Here is a 14,052-nt window from a genome sequence, read left to right as displayed (position 1 = left end):
CTCGGCTTCGCCTCGGCCGACAATTACATGTGATCTGAGACTTTCCTTATTTTCCTGCCCTAGGTGTGTAATATACTATTCTCGTTTCGAAAACCCTAGTAAAACCCAACTATTGAAATTATTCCCTATTATGTGCGGGGAGGGAGATAGCCAATAAGGGACAAGTAGAAAAAAAAACGTAAACTGGTACCGGTGTGCAGCTGCAATGTTTGTAATGTAATGTGATGTCAAATATTAATTTTGGTCTTACGCTCTTTGTGTACGTTTCTATTTCACTGTGGTGAAACAAAAAATAATCAAACAAAAGAGCTATGAACCTTATAATATATATATTATGCGGCTTCAGCATAATCATCGCTGTATTATGGAAATATTTGATAACAACAAAAGAGAAAAAAAAGAGCGTTTGTGTAGTCGTTCTTGGTGATGTTGGCAGAAGTCCTCGTATGCAATATCACGCATTATCATTCGCCAGAGAAGGCTTTTCCGTCGATCTTGTAGGATATTCAGGCTCTGAACCTTTACAGGATTTGAAGCAAAATGCTTTGGTTAAAATCCATTATCTTCAAGAAACACCGGATTTACAAGGCATGTTGTCAATTGAAACAACACAATACATGAATATTTAAAAAAATCATCGTTATCCGAAAAGTATATTTCCGTGTATATACATGATTCACATATGTTATTTTTCTTCACTCAACATCAAAGATTTCACTTTTCATTTACAATATCATTAGCAACGTTTTGTTCGTAGATTTAAACATTCTTTATTACATAAAAATACTGCATTAATAGTTTCATCAGTATATATGATAAAATTTCTTTTCATTTCCAGCTTTCCCAAGACTTTTAAGATATGTCATAAAGACATTATGGCAATCGGTAGTCTTAATAAAAAAGCTTGCGTTTGAAATTCGTTCGAGTTATCTGCTTGTACAGAATCCTCCAGCAGTTCCAACAGTTCCAATATGTTGGCTGTATACTTGCTGCACAAGAACATGTTTGATCATAGATTGGCACAACTATGCGTATACAATAATGGGGCTCAACATTGGGAAAGAGCATGTTCTTGTCAGAATGACTATGTTTGTAGAATCATTCTTCGGATCCAAAGCAAAGAAACACTTTTGTGTGACGGAAGCAATGAGAAATGATCTTAAGTCTAACTGGGACATAGAGTTAAGGATCTTTGTAACTGTTAAAAAAAATCAAAATTTTTCAATTACTTGCTATGATTGACTGGGAATATTCAGTTGTTTTTGGAACTCTTTTTTTTTTTTTTTCTTCAGCGCCAAAGTTTTATATGATCGTCCACCACCTCAATTTAAACCAATCGAATTGTATGAAAAACATTCCTTGATTACACGACTTTCAAAACATTATGAAGTCTTCAGAGATACTGATGGATCTTCAATATTCACGGAATGTCTGGAAAATAATGAAATTCAATTAAAATCAAAGAGACCAGGATTCATTGTTTCGAGCACAAGCTGGACAGACGATGAAGATTTTTCCATTCTCTTCAATGCCCTCAACAGTAATAAACATACTTTTTTGTATTATAACGAGTTACAAGAAATTCTATTTTTCCTTATAAATTTTATGTGTAATTGAAAATTAAACGAAAAGTTATATTTCAAACCCTTAAATTTATGAAAATAATCTATTTTGCTTCTGTAGGTTACGAGCTTTCGTGCGAAAGCAGGGATCAGAATTTACCAGATCTTGTTTGTGCTGTAACGGGTAAAGGACCGCTGAAGGAATTTTGGAATGCTATTATACAGAGAAAAAAGTGGCGCCATGTCAAAATTGTCACGCCATGGCTCGAGAACGAAGATTACCCAAAATTGTTGGGTAAAAAATTGCAGAATAGAAATGTTACTTTAATTTTCTGTTTAGCACCAAAGAATTGAAGTTATACGAATTATTTTCAGCGAGTGCTGATTTGGGAGTATGTTTGCACACGTCATCAAGTGGTTTAGATTTACCAATGAAGGTAGTTGACATGTTTGGCTGTGGATTACCTGTGTGTGCAGTTAATTACACATGGTAAGAATCTAAGACATTTTTTTAGCTCCGAATTATAATAAAATTTATGCACACGTTTTGGATACTATTGTGTGATATTGTTTTTGATAGAATAAACCGTTTTGAAGGGGCGTGGCAAGAAATTTCGTACTCAACATTTTCATCTGCAAAATTTTAGTTTTGATAATTGATTGAAGAATATCGGATATCCAGAGATTGTATTAATATCAGATTTAAACACGAAATTGCATTTTTTAATATAATTAGCGAGTAATTTCTATTATATTTCATGAAGAAATACTTGTAAGAGAAAATTTGTGTTTATAATAACCAATTTATATTGTTGAATTATAACCCGCGTTTTTTAAATTTCAGTTTAAACGAACTGGTGAAGAACAATGAGAACAGTTACACGTTCGAAAACGACGTTGATCTTGCGGAAAGATTGAAATATTGGTTTGACGATTTTCCTACGAACGACAAACAGCTGACAATTAAGAAGAAATTTGAGAATGAATTAATGAAATTTCGAGAGCTTAAATGGCACGGTAATTGGACATCTGTAGTTATTCCTTGTCTCGACTGAACAATTTTGTTGCAACGTGTTTGCTGATTCATTGATCATGTCCGTATCACATTAACAAGAATCAAAGTAACGAATACAAGTTCGTATGAGTATGAACAATTTTTCGATCATAAGAACGCAGGAGCTTTTATTTTATTTTTTGTATTCTGCTGTATCCTCAGGCATGTGTATAAATCGTAACCACATATTGAATATACGCTTAGAGAATGTTTTTTTCTTTTTTTTTTACAAACATTTTCTTGAGCATAAACGAAAACACAAAGATTTCGTTTTTACTCGTTTCCAATTTACCAAATATTATTTTCAAATTTATTTTTGCTGATACGTTAAAACTTTCACTATAAAAGGCAAAGATCAGAATTGAGATAAAATAATGTTAAAAATCACGCATTCGTTTGGAATTTTGATTAGTTCTTCAAACTTTTTCTCGAATCTCTCACGCTTTCAACTGTGGAAATTATTTGTCGATCAATTATTTTTTATTTTCGATTGGGATTCGTAGGAATCGGCATGAAAAAACAAAATATCATGTTTGCAATTTTTATTGGTTTTTTCATTTTGTTGTATCCCTTAGTCATTGATGACCTCCAAATTGTCGCTCTTAGCAGAGAAAAATTGATTTTTCAATTTGGGAGTGATGTTCCATCAAACAAGAAGTCGTTCAATTTCTTGTTGTATGGCTTGAATCTGTGGTTTAAGTTGAGATCCTTCATTGACGGTCACAGAGCAAGCGACAACAGGTCTAGAAACTCCGCAAGCTCTTCCCAATGCCTGCTTGCATCTGACAAAAACGTATGGCACGTTCTTGTCTTCACAGAGCAATGGCAGATGCAAAAGTATTTCAAGCGGCTGAGCATCCGCCGCCATGACAATGAATTCTGAGAGACCACGATTCAAAGTCTTTGTCGCTTCGTTGGCACCTTTCCGCAACTGTTTGTAGTTCATCGCCTGTTGTACAAGATTGAGAATTTTTGCAGTCAATGTTGCATCGGCCAAAGGATAGGCTTTTGGATTCACTTCTTCCGTCTGTTGAAACAAATAAGAAAAGAATAAGTTGACAAGTGTCTAGAAGCCTTGAGCAACGTAATTCCCAACAGCCGTAATCCCCTTCTACTTCACTAATTTACGAAACAAAAAGTACAAGCGTTAAATGAGATTAATTAAATCTTTCCTAAGGTTCCAGCCACATTATTCCATAAAAAATCTACTATTCGATAGAAGTTTGTTTAAGGACATTAAGAAATTTAGTGAAAAAAGTAATAAAATTAGCAAATATATTTTTGGAGTATTGTCAATGTGTTTAATGTTGATAACACAAATTATAAAATTCAACCTTGCGATCTTCATGCCGACCAATGAAATAGGAGATCAGTAGCCATAATGCAACATGGGCAAATGAACTTTAAGCAATTAACGGTTAAGCACTCTAGCTGTTTTTCTTCACAACAGTAAAATCTAAAGTCACAGTGGCGACTGAGACAAATACATTTATGTTATGACGAGTCGCTTTGAGAGCCTTTACACGAATGATAGTGTTTTTCAGTTGTTTTCAATAACTTTTGAAATTTTTTTAATAATTAAATGATTACAGTAGTTCAGAGAATACTGCAAGTTGACATATTTTTTTCATTATTACTGTAATACCTAAATTTGGATAACACTTGATCAACCCTTGAAATTGGTCGTAAATATCACACTTTTCGAAAGTTCGTTCAAACTATGAAAAAACTTGAACACCAAACTATTATGTACGTGAGAAAACCAGAATCGCAAGACCATGAAATCAAGAACGATGTTAACTTCGTTCACAAAACCACGTGCAACTTAACCTATAAGTGAAACGTGTTTTCTCGTATTCTAATATTTATGGATATACGTTAATAAGTCTCACCATTTTCGGTTGGTTGAAAAGGAAAAATGTGCGCAAAAGAAATAGTTTACACCCGGCAACCTCTCAGCGATTATATTTTATATTTCAAATAAAATTAAATCGCGTCACGGAGGAGCACTATGACAACATGAACACGTTGTCTCGTCGTTTATCGATATGGCGATGGCGCACTAGTCCGTACTACACCTATAGCGAGCGTCACAGACCGCGTTCGCGTTAGTTCGTTTAATTGCCTTCGCGCTTCGCGCTGTCGCCACCCGCCACAGCAGCCACGCCGGGAACCTGCGCCAGGGAAAACTGCGCAAAGCGGAAAAGGAAACGAAAAGCGTGGTGTACTCGAAGTTTTTAACAACACAGTTTTGTATTTCTAACGTAAATTTCTTGCTCAATAATTTTTTGGATATCTCGAAAGAGAAATTTCGAAGAAATAAAAATGTGTCACGGCTTATTTCACGTTTTTCCACCGCGATTTAAACTTAGTGTAATCTTTTTTTTTTCATATATTTACGGCATGGGATGAACTAAGCTTGAGCTGAGATTATCGTCGGAGAAAACGGGCACGAGTGCATTCGCTTTAGCCGGTGTAAGGCACGATCCTCAAGAGGCTTCCCCAGAAGGGTGTATGTGCTGGTGAAAGTGCACTTTTTCAGCTCTCATTATTATCGAAGATCAAGGAATGGCGTAATTAATCAGAGCATATAGAAAGATGTCTGGCGATGTGTGCAGAATGACGAAGACTAATGTTGTTTTAGTGACAATACTCATTCCATAACCTTTCAATCATGAGCTCAGTCAGTCGCTGTACACGAGTCCTGAGCAGGTGTCACCAAAAATATCTCCGCCGTTACGTTTCAGACATAAATGAAAAAGTAGCAAAATTGGAAAATGTATATTTTTTTTTATTTTACCAACGATACTTACAATAGGTGAAAAAGATATTTTGCAAAAAAAAGGAAATTGTAAAACTTGTAAGAAAGGAACAAATTTTTCGAATGAAATTTATTTCTAGAAAAAAGTAGAAGATTAAAAAAATGAAAAAAAAAAAAAAAACAAAACAGTTATTTGGAAAAAATCCTTTCGCTTGAACTCTTGTTGATCATAAGTGCTGGAGAGACGAAAAAAGTTTGCTTTCTTTGATTCTGCTTATAGCTTATCTGATTTTGACAAAAGACTTGAAACACAGTAAGCTTGATTGATAAAAGTCTTGTAAAGTGGGAGAGAAAAAACATAAAAATCGTGACAGAGCTCCCCAAAATTCCAAATTTTAATTTTCCAAACGGAACTCTGTGTTTCAAGAAAAGCTAAATTATCTTCGTGGAACGGAAAATTATCCGAAAAATGATCATGCACCTGACACGTTTATCAAGCTTTAGAAAAGGAATCTTCGAAAAAATGACATTTTCAAAAAGACTTGAATCAAAGGCATTATGAATATAAACAAAAGAGATTTCTTCGTTCGCAGTTTGTTCGATTATGACTTGTTAGTGCAGCTACGGGGGGCGTGAATCCAGAAGACACTCGATAGTCTCGGGACGACTGTATTTGAAAATTTAATATACACACGTACGTGACTGACCAGGCAGCAGCACTGTTTCTGGCTGCGCGAAACAGAATAGCATCGTTTCCTTGGCCACGCTCCTCTACCACTGAAATTCGACGTATTTCCAAAATCTATTATTCAAGTGCACACGATAAGTCCGAATCGGCTGTAATCGTTGAAATATTGCTCGATAAATTCCGTCGTAAAATAAAAACCCGGGGATCACATAATCTTTCGAGGGTTAAGATTGAAAGCTTGTGATCGATAAGAACCCGAGTGCGGTAGTGTTTTGTGAGAATAAAGGGAATAGAGGTACAGATTGGATCGATTTTGAGGCTCCACTGCTACACTAGAGAATATAAAACAACACACTGCAAATACGTCTCGGCTCATTTAAAAAACGACCACAACAGAAATAGTACTGCTTTCATCGAAATGTTGATACACTCAATACTCTCAAACATGAAAGTCTTTTTCTTATTATTATGTTTGACCGCGATTGACACTGAGTGTTTCTTTGTAGTGCAGACGAATGAGGATATCAACAATCGTCCAATTATAGGTAAATGTGCTTAATAATAAGGAGATCACTATTTAATTCATTTTTATTTATATTCAATAAATTCGGTGTTTTTTTTATTAATCACTTAAATGGTCATTTTGATTTTTTATTTTATATAAAAAATTTCGAGTACTTTTACACAGTAAAATCATTGTTGGTTAAGGAGTTTCGGTACAGAAGTCTAAATATTAAGAAATTTATGAAATTTGGTGATAATGTTCTTCAACGTCAAGTGCGCGAAAACACAAATTTATTCAAAATTTTCTTCTACCTAGTTATCGATTAATTAATTAATTACGCATTAACGCATTAAAATTTGTATTGTCAAATTTGGCACTAAAGAATATGCGTTGACCAAATTTTATAAAATTCTCAACTTTTTCCTTAAGGAGTTTCGGTACAGGCGATTTGCCATGCTAAACCGTGCTAAATACATAAAAAATTTCAAAATTATAAGAATTTTATAAAACTTGGTGAACGTATTCTTTCGTGACAAATTTGACAATGCAATTTTTTTTTAATTTTTCTTCTGTACAGTTATCGAGTAATTGATCACTAAAGTTCACGTGTGTAGCGTTTCCATTCCGGGCATAAGAAATCTGCTTTAATGCGTAGTTACTCGATAACTAGGCAGAAGAAAATTTTGAAAGAAATTGTGTTTTCGCACTTGACGTTGAAGAAAAATCACCAAATTTCATAAATTTCTTAATATTTAGACTTCTGTACCGAAACTTCTTAATGAATTGTCGAGTGGATTCGTTAGAGGTCGAAAGACGTAAAATTTGATACAACAGATCATAAAACTTTACGAGACGATTGAATGTTCGTCTCGTTGTATAACAATAACGATATCTCTGTTTCCGTTTGCTACGAATGCGGTGTCCAAATTTCCCGAAAAATAAGGAATCTTATCTCAAGAGATAAGTCACAAATTGGACCAGGTGTATCCGAATGATTACGATAGTTACATCGCAGCTTCTTACGTCAAGTTTGTCGAAGGTGCCGGAGCACGAGTAGTTCCTATATGGTAAAATGATTCCTTTAATATACACAAGTCTTCCAATTATTCGCACCAAATATTATTTTTCGATATTTAACCCTACACCTCATGTGCCTTTTTTCATACCCTCAACCTCATGACCGGGGTTTGAACGCACCCACGTTTTTTTATAACGAAAAGAATGATGTACGATAAAACTAATTTCAATTGAATTTATATATAAAAAAATCCGTCGATAATCAGTCGATAATGTCGCTTGTTAGGAGTTTGAAGTTTGCGTGGGGTGTGCTCACACCCCAGTCATGCGTTCTAGGGTTAACTAGTTTGCATTGGTATTTTTTTGGTTGCACTACAAAATAAAATTCCGAATTAATTTCCTTTCAGGATCGGAAAAAATGATGAGTATTACGAGAATTTAATGACAAAGATAAATGGGTAAGTAATTTTATGCAAAAGTGGAATAGAGGTACAGATATTTATCTTTTACAATGTTCAAAGATAATGAACACTTGACTCACGGTGTGATGCACTGACTGAAACGACGAACTATTATTATTATTATTATTTATCACATGCGATAGTGTGTTATTTCCGGGGGGCTCAACCTGGTTTAATCAGTCGAAGGGATATGCCGAGGCAGGAAAAATAATTTACAAGTAAAGTATAACGTTTGTTGCTTCCCCAAAAATGCGCAGTCAAATTATTTTCAAACAAATTTTTAGTACGTTTAACCAAAAAAAAATGTCATACCTGTGTACTTTACCTTCCTTAGAATTGCCAAAGGATTCAATGAAAATGGTGATTACTTTCCAATCTGGGGAACGTGCTTGGGTTTCGAATTATTGACTTATTTGGCAGCAAATGAAACAGAACATCGCAGCAAATGTTCCAGCAATAATCAATCGTTGGCACTAGAATTTACGCACGGCAAGTTTATCATGTCGATCGTAACTATTTACTCATCTCCCCGCGAATGAAAAAAATCGGTTACAAAAATTATTGATCGTTTAGTTAAGCTGGGATTGAAAAATCCAAAGGGACTTGACACATTTTTTAGCACATGCGGTCACGTCATTTCGCGAAAAACTCTCGGACTGTGAAATAGCGTATGACCGCATCCTGCAACCGGGAAAGATGTAAATGCTATCAAATTATGCTATTATTATTATTACTAATCATTAATGGGATGACTACCAGCAGATTTCAAAAGTAGCCGAATGTTCCGCGAGGCTCCACAGGATGTGATCGATATTCTCCGTTACGAAAACGTCACTGCTAATTATCATGGATTCTGCGTCACTGCTGAGGTAAGAAACTTGCTAAATTGATTAAGAGAACACTGAAGTTTTGTGAAAATATGACCACTGTTATCTAATTTGACCTTGGTGGAATTTGGATTGAAATTTTTTTTATTTCTATTTCGAGCTTCTCCATTTTGCAAATTTGTTTTGAATTTTGGATCATTATTACCCGTGTACAGCAACAATGTGTTTTTATGGGAAGAAAGTTTGTCTAGTCTTGTGAAGATTGATGTTCCAAATAACAGTAGAAAGCTCTGAGAAGGGAAGAATATAAGAAGGAATTTCTTCACAATGAAATTAGTCCAAAAAATCATGCTGGTCAGAGTTTTTTTAGAGAATTTGTTGAAGGAAATTGAAAGTGTCAAAATCCCACAAATTTACATTTTTTTTCACGTTTAATCGTGGAAGAGTAGACATGACCATTTTTTATTAATTCATGCTTTTCTTCAAAAAGTGCAATAAAAAAAGAAAGTTCGGAAAAAATTCAATTCGGCGATTTTTGCAGAGTTATTAAAATAGTAAAAAAATAATATATCTCGTGAACGGATGTTCAAAAATATATGAAATAATCCAAGATTCTTCCAATAGATATAGCAAGATAAAAAATTTTGAGGGGAATAAATTTTCATAGGACACGATTTGCTCCCACTTGGATACTTGGTTTTAAAGATATTTTATTCTGGAAAAAGAATATGAGAGAACAGTAGTGTTCCAGAAGAACTCAGAGACTCGTTATCGAGAGCTGCAGTAGCTGCTCGACCTCAAGTGTTGAGAAAAAGCCAATGCAAGCCACCCTGCACTCTTGGGTACTTGAATATGCCAATTTTCAGACTTTTTTATTTCAATAAAATATGCTGGAAGGAATATCGATTCGCGGAATTCAAATTTCATGTTTTAAAAATAAATAAATGATATCCCTGGGTAATTCCTGGGTAACTATGGTCTGAAAAATTTCTGGGTAATTAAATAAATAACATTTGTACATTTGACAAGATACTCCAGGAATTTTGATGAGCTAAATCCAAATCCGGAATTCGTTTGGCTCACATGCCTCTAAAATGTTTAGTAAATTTGCGTAAAAACATTAAAAATGGATCATCAGTACACAATGAATGTATCTTCAGGGTGAAGCAACAATATTAGGAAAAAAATGATTATAATAAAAATTCGAATGTTAAAATTTTTTTACTCAACTTTCTGTCGGCATTTTATTCTTTATATTTTCTCGTGCCATAAAAAATTTTGTTTCTGTGATTCACACGATAAGTGATGACGCTAAGAATATGTTGTAAAAATTTCAAAGCAACCTGAACCTTCGAGAGTTGGAATTTTCACGAGGTTCAAAAAAGTAAATCGTGGAAAAACTGTAAAGCTTAAAATATTCCTAACCGTTCAGTCTAATGAAATCGAAAATTTTAAAAATGAAAGAATTTCGAAATTTTTTGCGTATATAAATTCTATGGACTATTGGATACTAATGATTGGGAAAAATTGGTTTCCAGGACTTGAATCGCGTTTCCCTGACGAAAGAATTCCGGGTTATTTCAATGAACAGAGACTGGAACGGATTCAAATTTATTTCTACCCTCGAGCACGTTAATTTACCTTTCTACGGGGTACAATTTCATCCAGAAAAAAACATTTACGAGTGGATAACCAAAAAAGCGATACCCCACGGTTACGAAGCAACAAGAGCCAGTCAATATTTCGCTGATTTCTTTATAAACGAAGGTGTGAAAAAATCACAAGGAAAATTGATAACTTAACAAGTTATTTTCATATCCTGAAAATAAATTTACATTTCATTTTCAGCCCGTAAAAATACTCATCGCTTTCTCTCCGTGGAAGAAGAAGATCAGCATCTGATTTATAATTACAATATGACTTATACTGGCCTGAAAGGATTCGCTTTTCAGCAGTGTTATCTCTTCAAAACACCAATGCAATAGATGCTCAAAGAAAACAATTCATATTTTGTACTGAATCTGAATATATTAAAGCGCTGCGACTGAATTCATACTGATTATCGTGTATTTCGAGATTCTTAATATTTTAAGAAATAAATAATGCAAAAAAATTGCAGTTTAAAGAATGGTATAGCGACTTTACGAGCATTACAAAAATATAATATTTTCAAACCTTATGTGAAAATTCCTTTTTCATTATTCGTAAAATATAACGTAAGGATAAGATTGCGAGCGATTGGTTATTCGGGATCTCAAATTTTATGAGTTTGTGCGCATGCGATAGCTCTATCGTTGTTTAGTATTGTCTCGGTGCCGTTGAGCAAGTTATTCGACATTCAGAACATTAAAATAACAGTGTGATCGGAAATTAATATTTGTAGTTTTTTCATAGTGTAAATATTCAAATAGGAAAAATCGCAATTTAAAAAATGTTTTTTAAATATTGAAAAAAAAACATTTTTAATAATCTTAATTTAGTGTTCATTTTAATGAAATAGAAAGCTCAATAAAGTCGCTGCTGACACAGGCCTGTGAGGAGTTTATTTACCGAAAGTATTCCGAACACTTATTAATTTGAAAAACCATGCACGCTGAGTTTTTTTTCAAAGGCTTAAATTTTTTTTTTTTTTAATTTTTAAAGAAAAAAATTAAAACAAACATCGACCGTACTTGGCTTGATTGAACTAATATGATTATTATATTTTTGTAAAGAAATAGAATAAATAATTAGAGGAAGAAATTCAATAAATATTATTACAAAGTTGCGACTTTTCAATACTTGGCGTAATTTTTTTACTTTTAAAAAGTTTTTACATATATTTGGCGTCGAGCCACTTCCGCGTCTCTTGATATCTTGTGTTTAATCCCTAAAATTCTAGCCCACGATGTCTCGTCATCGCGTGACGATTTTCGCACGCACAATAATTTCTGCTTGAAAACTTTTCCTTTAAGAAATCGATCACAGAGTGCAAATGCCTACTTAAAAATTCAACTTATTATAAAAATCATTCTAATCTTTACTTTCACTTTTCCAAACGTCATTTCAATTTTTTATGTCAATAATCGGTTCATCACTCACGATTCGTCAATAGTGTTAATGCCCGAATCGTTCAAGATGACAAATAATGTACTCAAAGAAAAGGGATCGAGTTTCATCGATATATTTTGCACTGCAAAAACGTTTCAAACGTTTCATCTTTTTTACACGTGATTCGCGGCTCACTGTATTAAAAAAAAAGTGATAAAGCACACAAGTTATTGACTTCGATATTGAATGATAAATTTGGTGCCATGCCAGTCCAGCGATCAATAGCTGCTCGAACACATTTCATGGTGATAACAAGAAGATAGAAAATGTGCTGCTGATAATAAAATTGTGGGTGGATTAATAATCTTTTGTGTTATAGTTACTCAGGAAAATATCAGGTATAATACACTTCCGGGAAGGCTAAAAATATAGCAAAGGTGAAGAATCAAAAGAAAACCTTCTAAGATCTCTCCACAACACCGAGGCATAGCAACATAGGTCTAGAGTCGCAGCGACTCTATACACATCCATTTAGGTGTTTTCAACTATTTTCGAAAATGAAAAAATTTGTTTCTGTAAGAATTCAAGCATTACAACAGTTTGATAAACATTGCGAGTTCACGTATTTTTCCTTTTTTTTATCTTCTAATTTTTTTTTTTTTTTTTTTTTTCTCGTAATCTGATGTGCTTGGCAACTTCTGTATTTATTTGACAACATTTTCTGTCTTGAATAAAAAGCCTTACAACGATTGATTTCCATGATTTTGCAGGCGCCCAAAGAGCACGAGTGTACTTGTCTCTAATTTTTAAGGACACACCGCAAATCGATCGTACCTCAGAACATCGTTCAATTCTTCAAAATTCTCTTGTCTTCTGACAATTCTTCTTTATAAATTTCCCATCATTTATCGATTATTATTATTATTTATTTTTTTATTGACTAAGTAATATTTAAAATAAACATTGAAAATAAACAGTTACTCTTGACATCCGGTTATTTTCACCGGATAAAATGCTACAGAGTTCCACGGATGCTGAAGCGTGGGAGAGATTAACACCGGCTTTCAATCTTCGAGGAAGTAGCTCCACGAACTGCTGTCAATAAATCTCGAATAACAAACTCTATTTCCGCGATCGGAAGTGTCACGTGGCTTAGTAAACGTGCACCCTCGACTGTGCTGGGTGTAAGACCTTCGATGTAGAAAATTTCTCAGGCTGGTTATGCTTTCGACCTTGAGAGTTCTTAAGGGATTGTATCAAGTTGTTCGGGGTAGATAAATGCGAATATTTTTTATTTGCCTTTATAGAGAATATTAACTGCCTCATATAGAGAAGACCGGGGGAAAAAGGGTACTTGAAAATATTTGGATTTTTTTTTTTTCACTTTTACAATTTTCTGTTATTCTTTAAAAGAGAAGAAAACGCGATGAATTTCTCGATTATGTAAGAAACGAAGTAGAAAACGAACATTTAATTTTCATCTCATTTAAATCTTTGACGAGGTTTCTCCAATCGCAATGGGTCGGTCGTGAGCAGAAGAATTCCCATTCGAACTAACGTTCATCCGGCTTCATGGATAAAGAATTCATTCCGAGAAATTAAGGTCTTTTTAAACTCGAAACCATTTGGTTCGCGCTTTCAATCTAGAGTTCCAGAGATGTCTGATCACGAGTGATGTTCAGAAAAGGGACTGCAAATCATTCGAGTACATAAAAATGTCCAGTAATTGATCTCCAGAGTTATTTTTTATAAAATAATGTTGGAAATAAAAGTGCAGAAATAAATCATAAAAGTTTCTTCGATTTAACAAGCACAACTGCACCTTTGAGTACTGTAAACACAACGCAATGATGAAGAGTTCCCGCCTTCGTGGCGTACTTACTTCTGAATCTTGCTTTGTGATCTCCCGATTTAGAATGTTCCAGGTGAAGCCACCACTTGGGTGGGTGACCGCGTCTATTATACCTTTAAGCTGACTAAGGCGTTTTTTTTTTATTCCTGATGACATCAAAGAATCATGATGAAATCGAAATATGGTCATCTGCACAGATGCAAATTTATTCGTCGCGCTTTATCTGAACCCCCGTTCAAGTTATCGGCAACACGCGTGAACGCATGTTGGAGGAACGTGGAAGTTTTCCTCAAAT

General features: G+C 34.2%; 2 protein-coding genes across 2 annotated transcripts; one reads left to right on the top strand and one right to left on the bottom strand.

The window, feature by feature from the left end:
• Positions 1-22: 22 nt before the first annotated feature.
• Positions 23-11,405, top strand: LOC122414346 (chitobiosyldiphosphodolichol beta-mannosyltransferase-like). Its single transcript, XM_043425524.1, has 14 exons — positions 23-588; positions 839-1,181; positions 1,293-1,540; positions 1,684-1,857; positions 1,938-2,052; positions 2,407-2,596; positions 6,586-6,610; positions 7,514-7,637; positions 7,995-8,045; positions 8,192-8,266; positions 8,383-8,537; positions 8,811-8,917; positions 10,414-10,642; positions 10,724-11,405. The coding sequence occupies exons 1-14, from the start codon at positions 312-314 to the stop codon at positions 10,858-10,860; spliced, it is 2,250 nt and encodes a 749-aa protein (XP_043281459.1). The 5' UTR covers positions 23-311; the 3' UTR covers positions 10,861-11,405.
• Positions 3,144-4,698, bottom strand: hoip (NHP2-like protein 1 hoip). Its single transcript, XM_043425523.1, has 2 exons — positions 4,509-4,698; positions 3,144-3,643 (listed from the first exon to the last, which is right to left on the bottom strand). Exons 1-2 carry the CDS (start codon positions 4,509-4,511, stop codon positions 3,263-3,265), a joined length of 384 nt encoding a protein of 127 aa, XP_043281458.1. The 5' UTR covers positions 4,512-4,698; the 3' UTR covers positions 3,144-3,262.
• Positions 11,406-14,052: the final 2,647 nt, after the last annotated feature.

Source organism: Venturia canescens, chromosome 8, assembly GCF_019457755.1.
Source record: "Venturia canescens isolate UGA chromosome 8, ASM1945775v1, whole genome shotgun sequence".
NCBI classification, from domain to species: Eukaryota; Metazoa; Arthropoda; class Insecta; order Hymenoptera; family Ichneumonidae; genus Venturia; species Venturia canescens.
This window is presented reverse-complemented; position numbering and strand designations above follow the sequence as displayed.

Bases quoted from the DNA above. Each gene is read 5' to 3' on its own strand.
- LOC122414346 (XM_043425524.1), top strand. From the start codon at position 312: ATGAACCTTATAATATATATATTATGCGGCTTCAGCATAATCATCGCT. The intron at 8,538-8,810 runs GCAAGTTTATCA...GACTACCAGCAG, and splicing joins GGCACTAGAATTTACGCACG to ATTTCAAAAGTAGCCGAATG. The intron at 10,643-10,723 runs GTGTGAAAAAAT...TTTCATTTTCAG, and splicing joins TGATTTCTTTATAAACGAAG to CCCGTAAAAATACTCATCGC.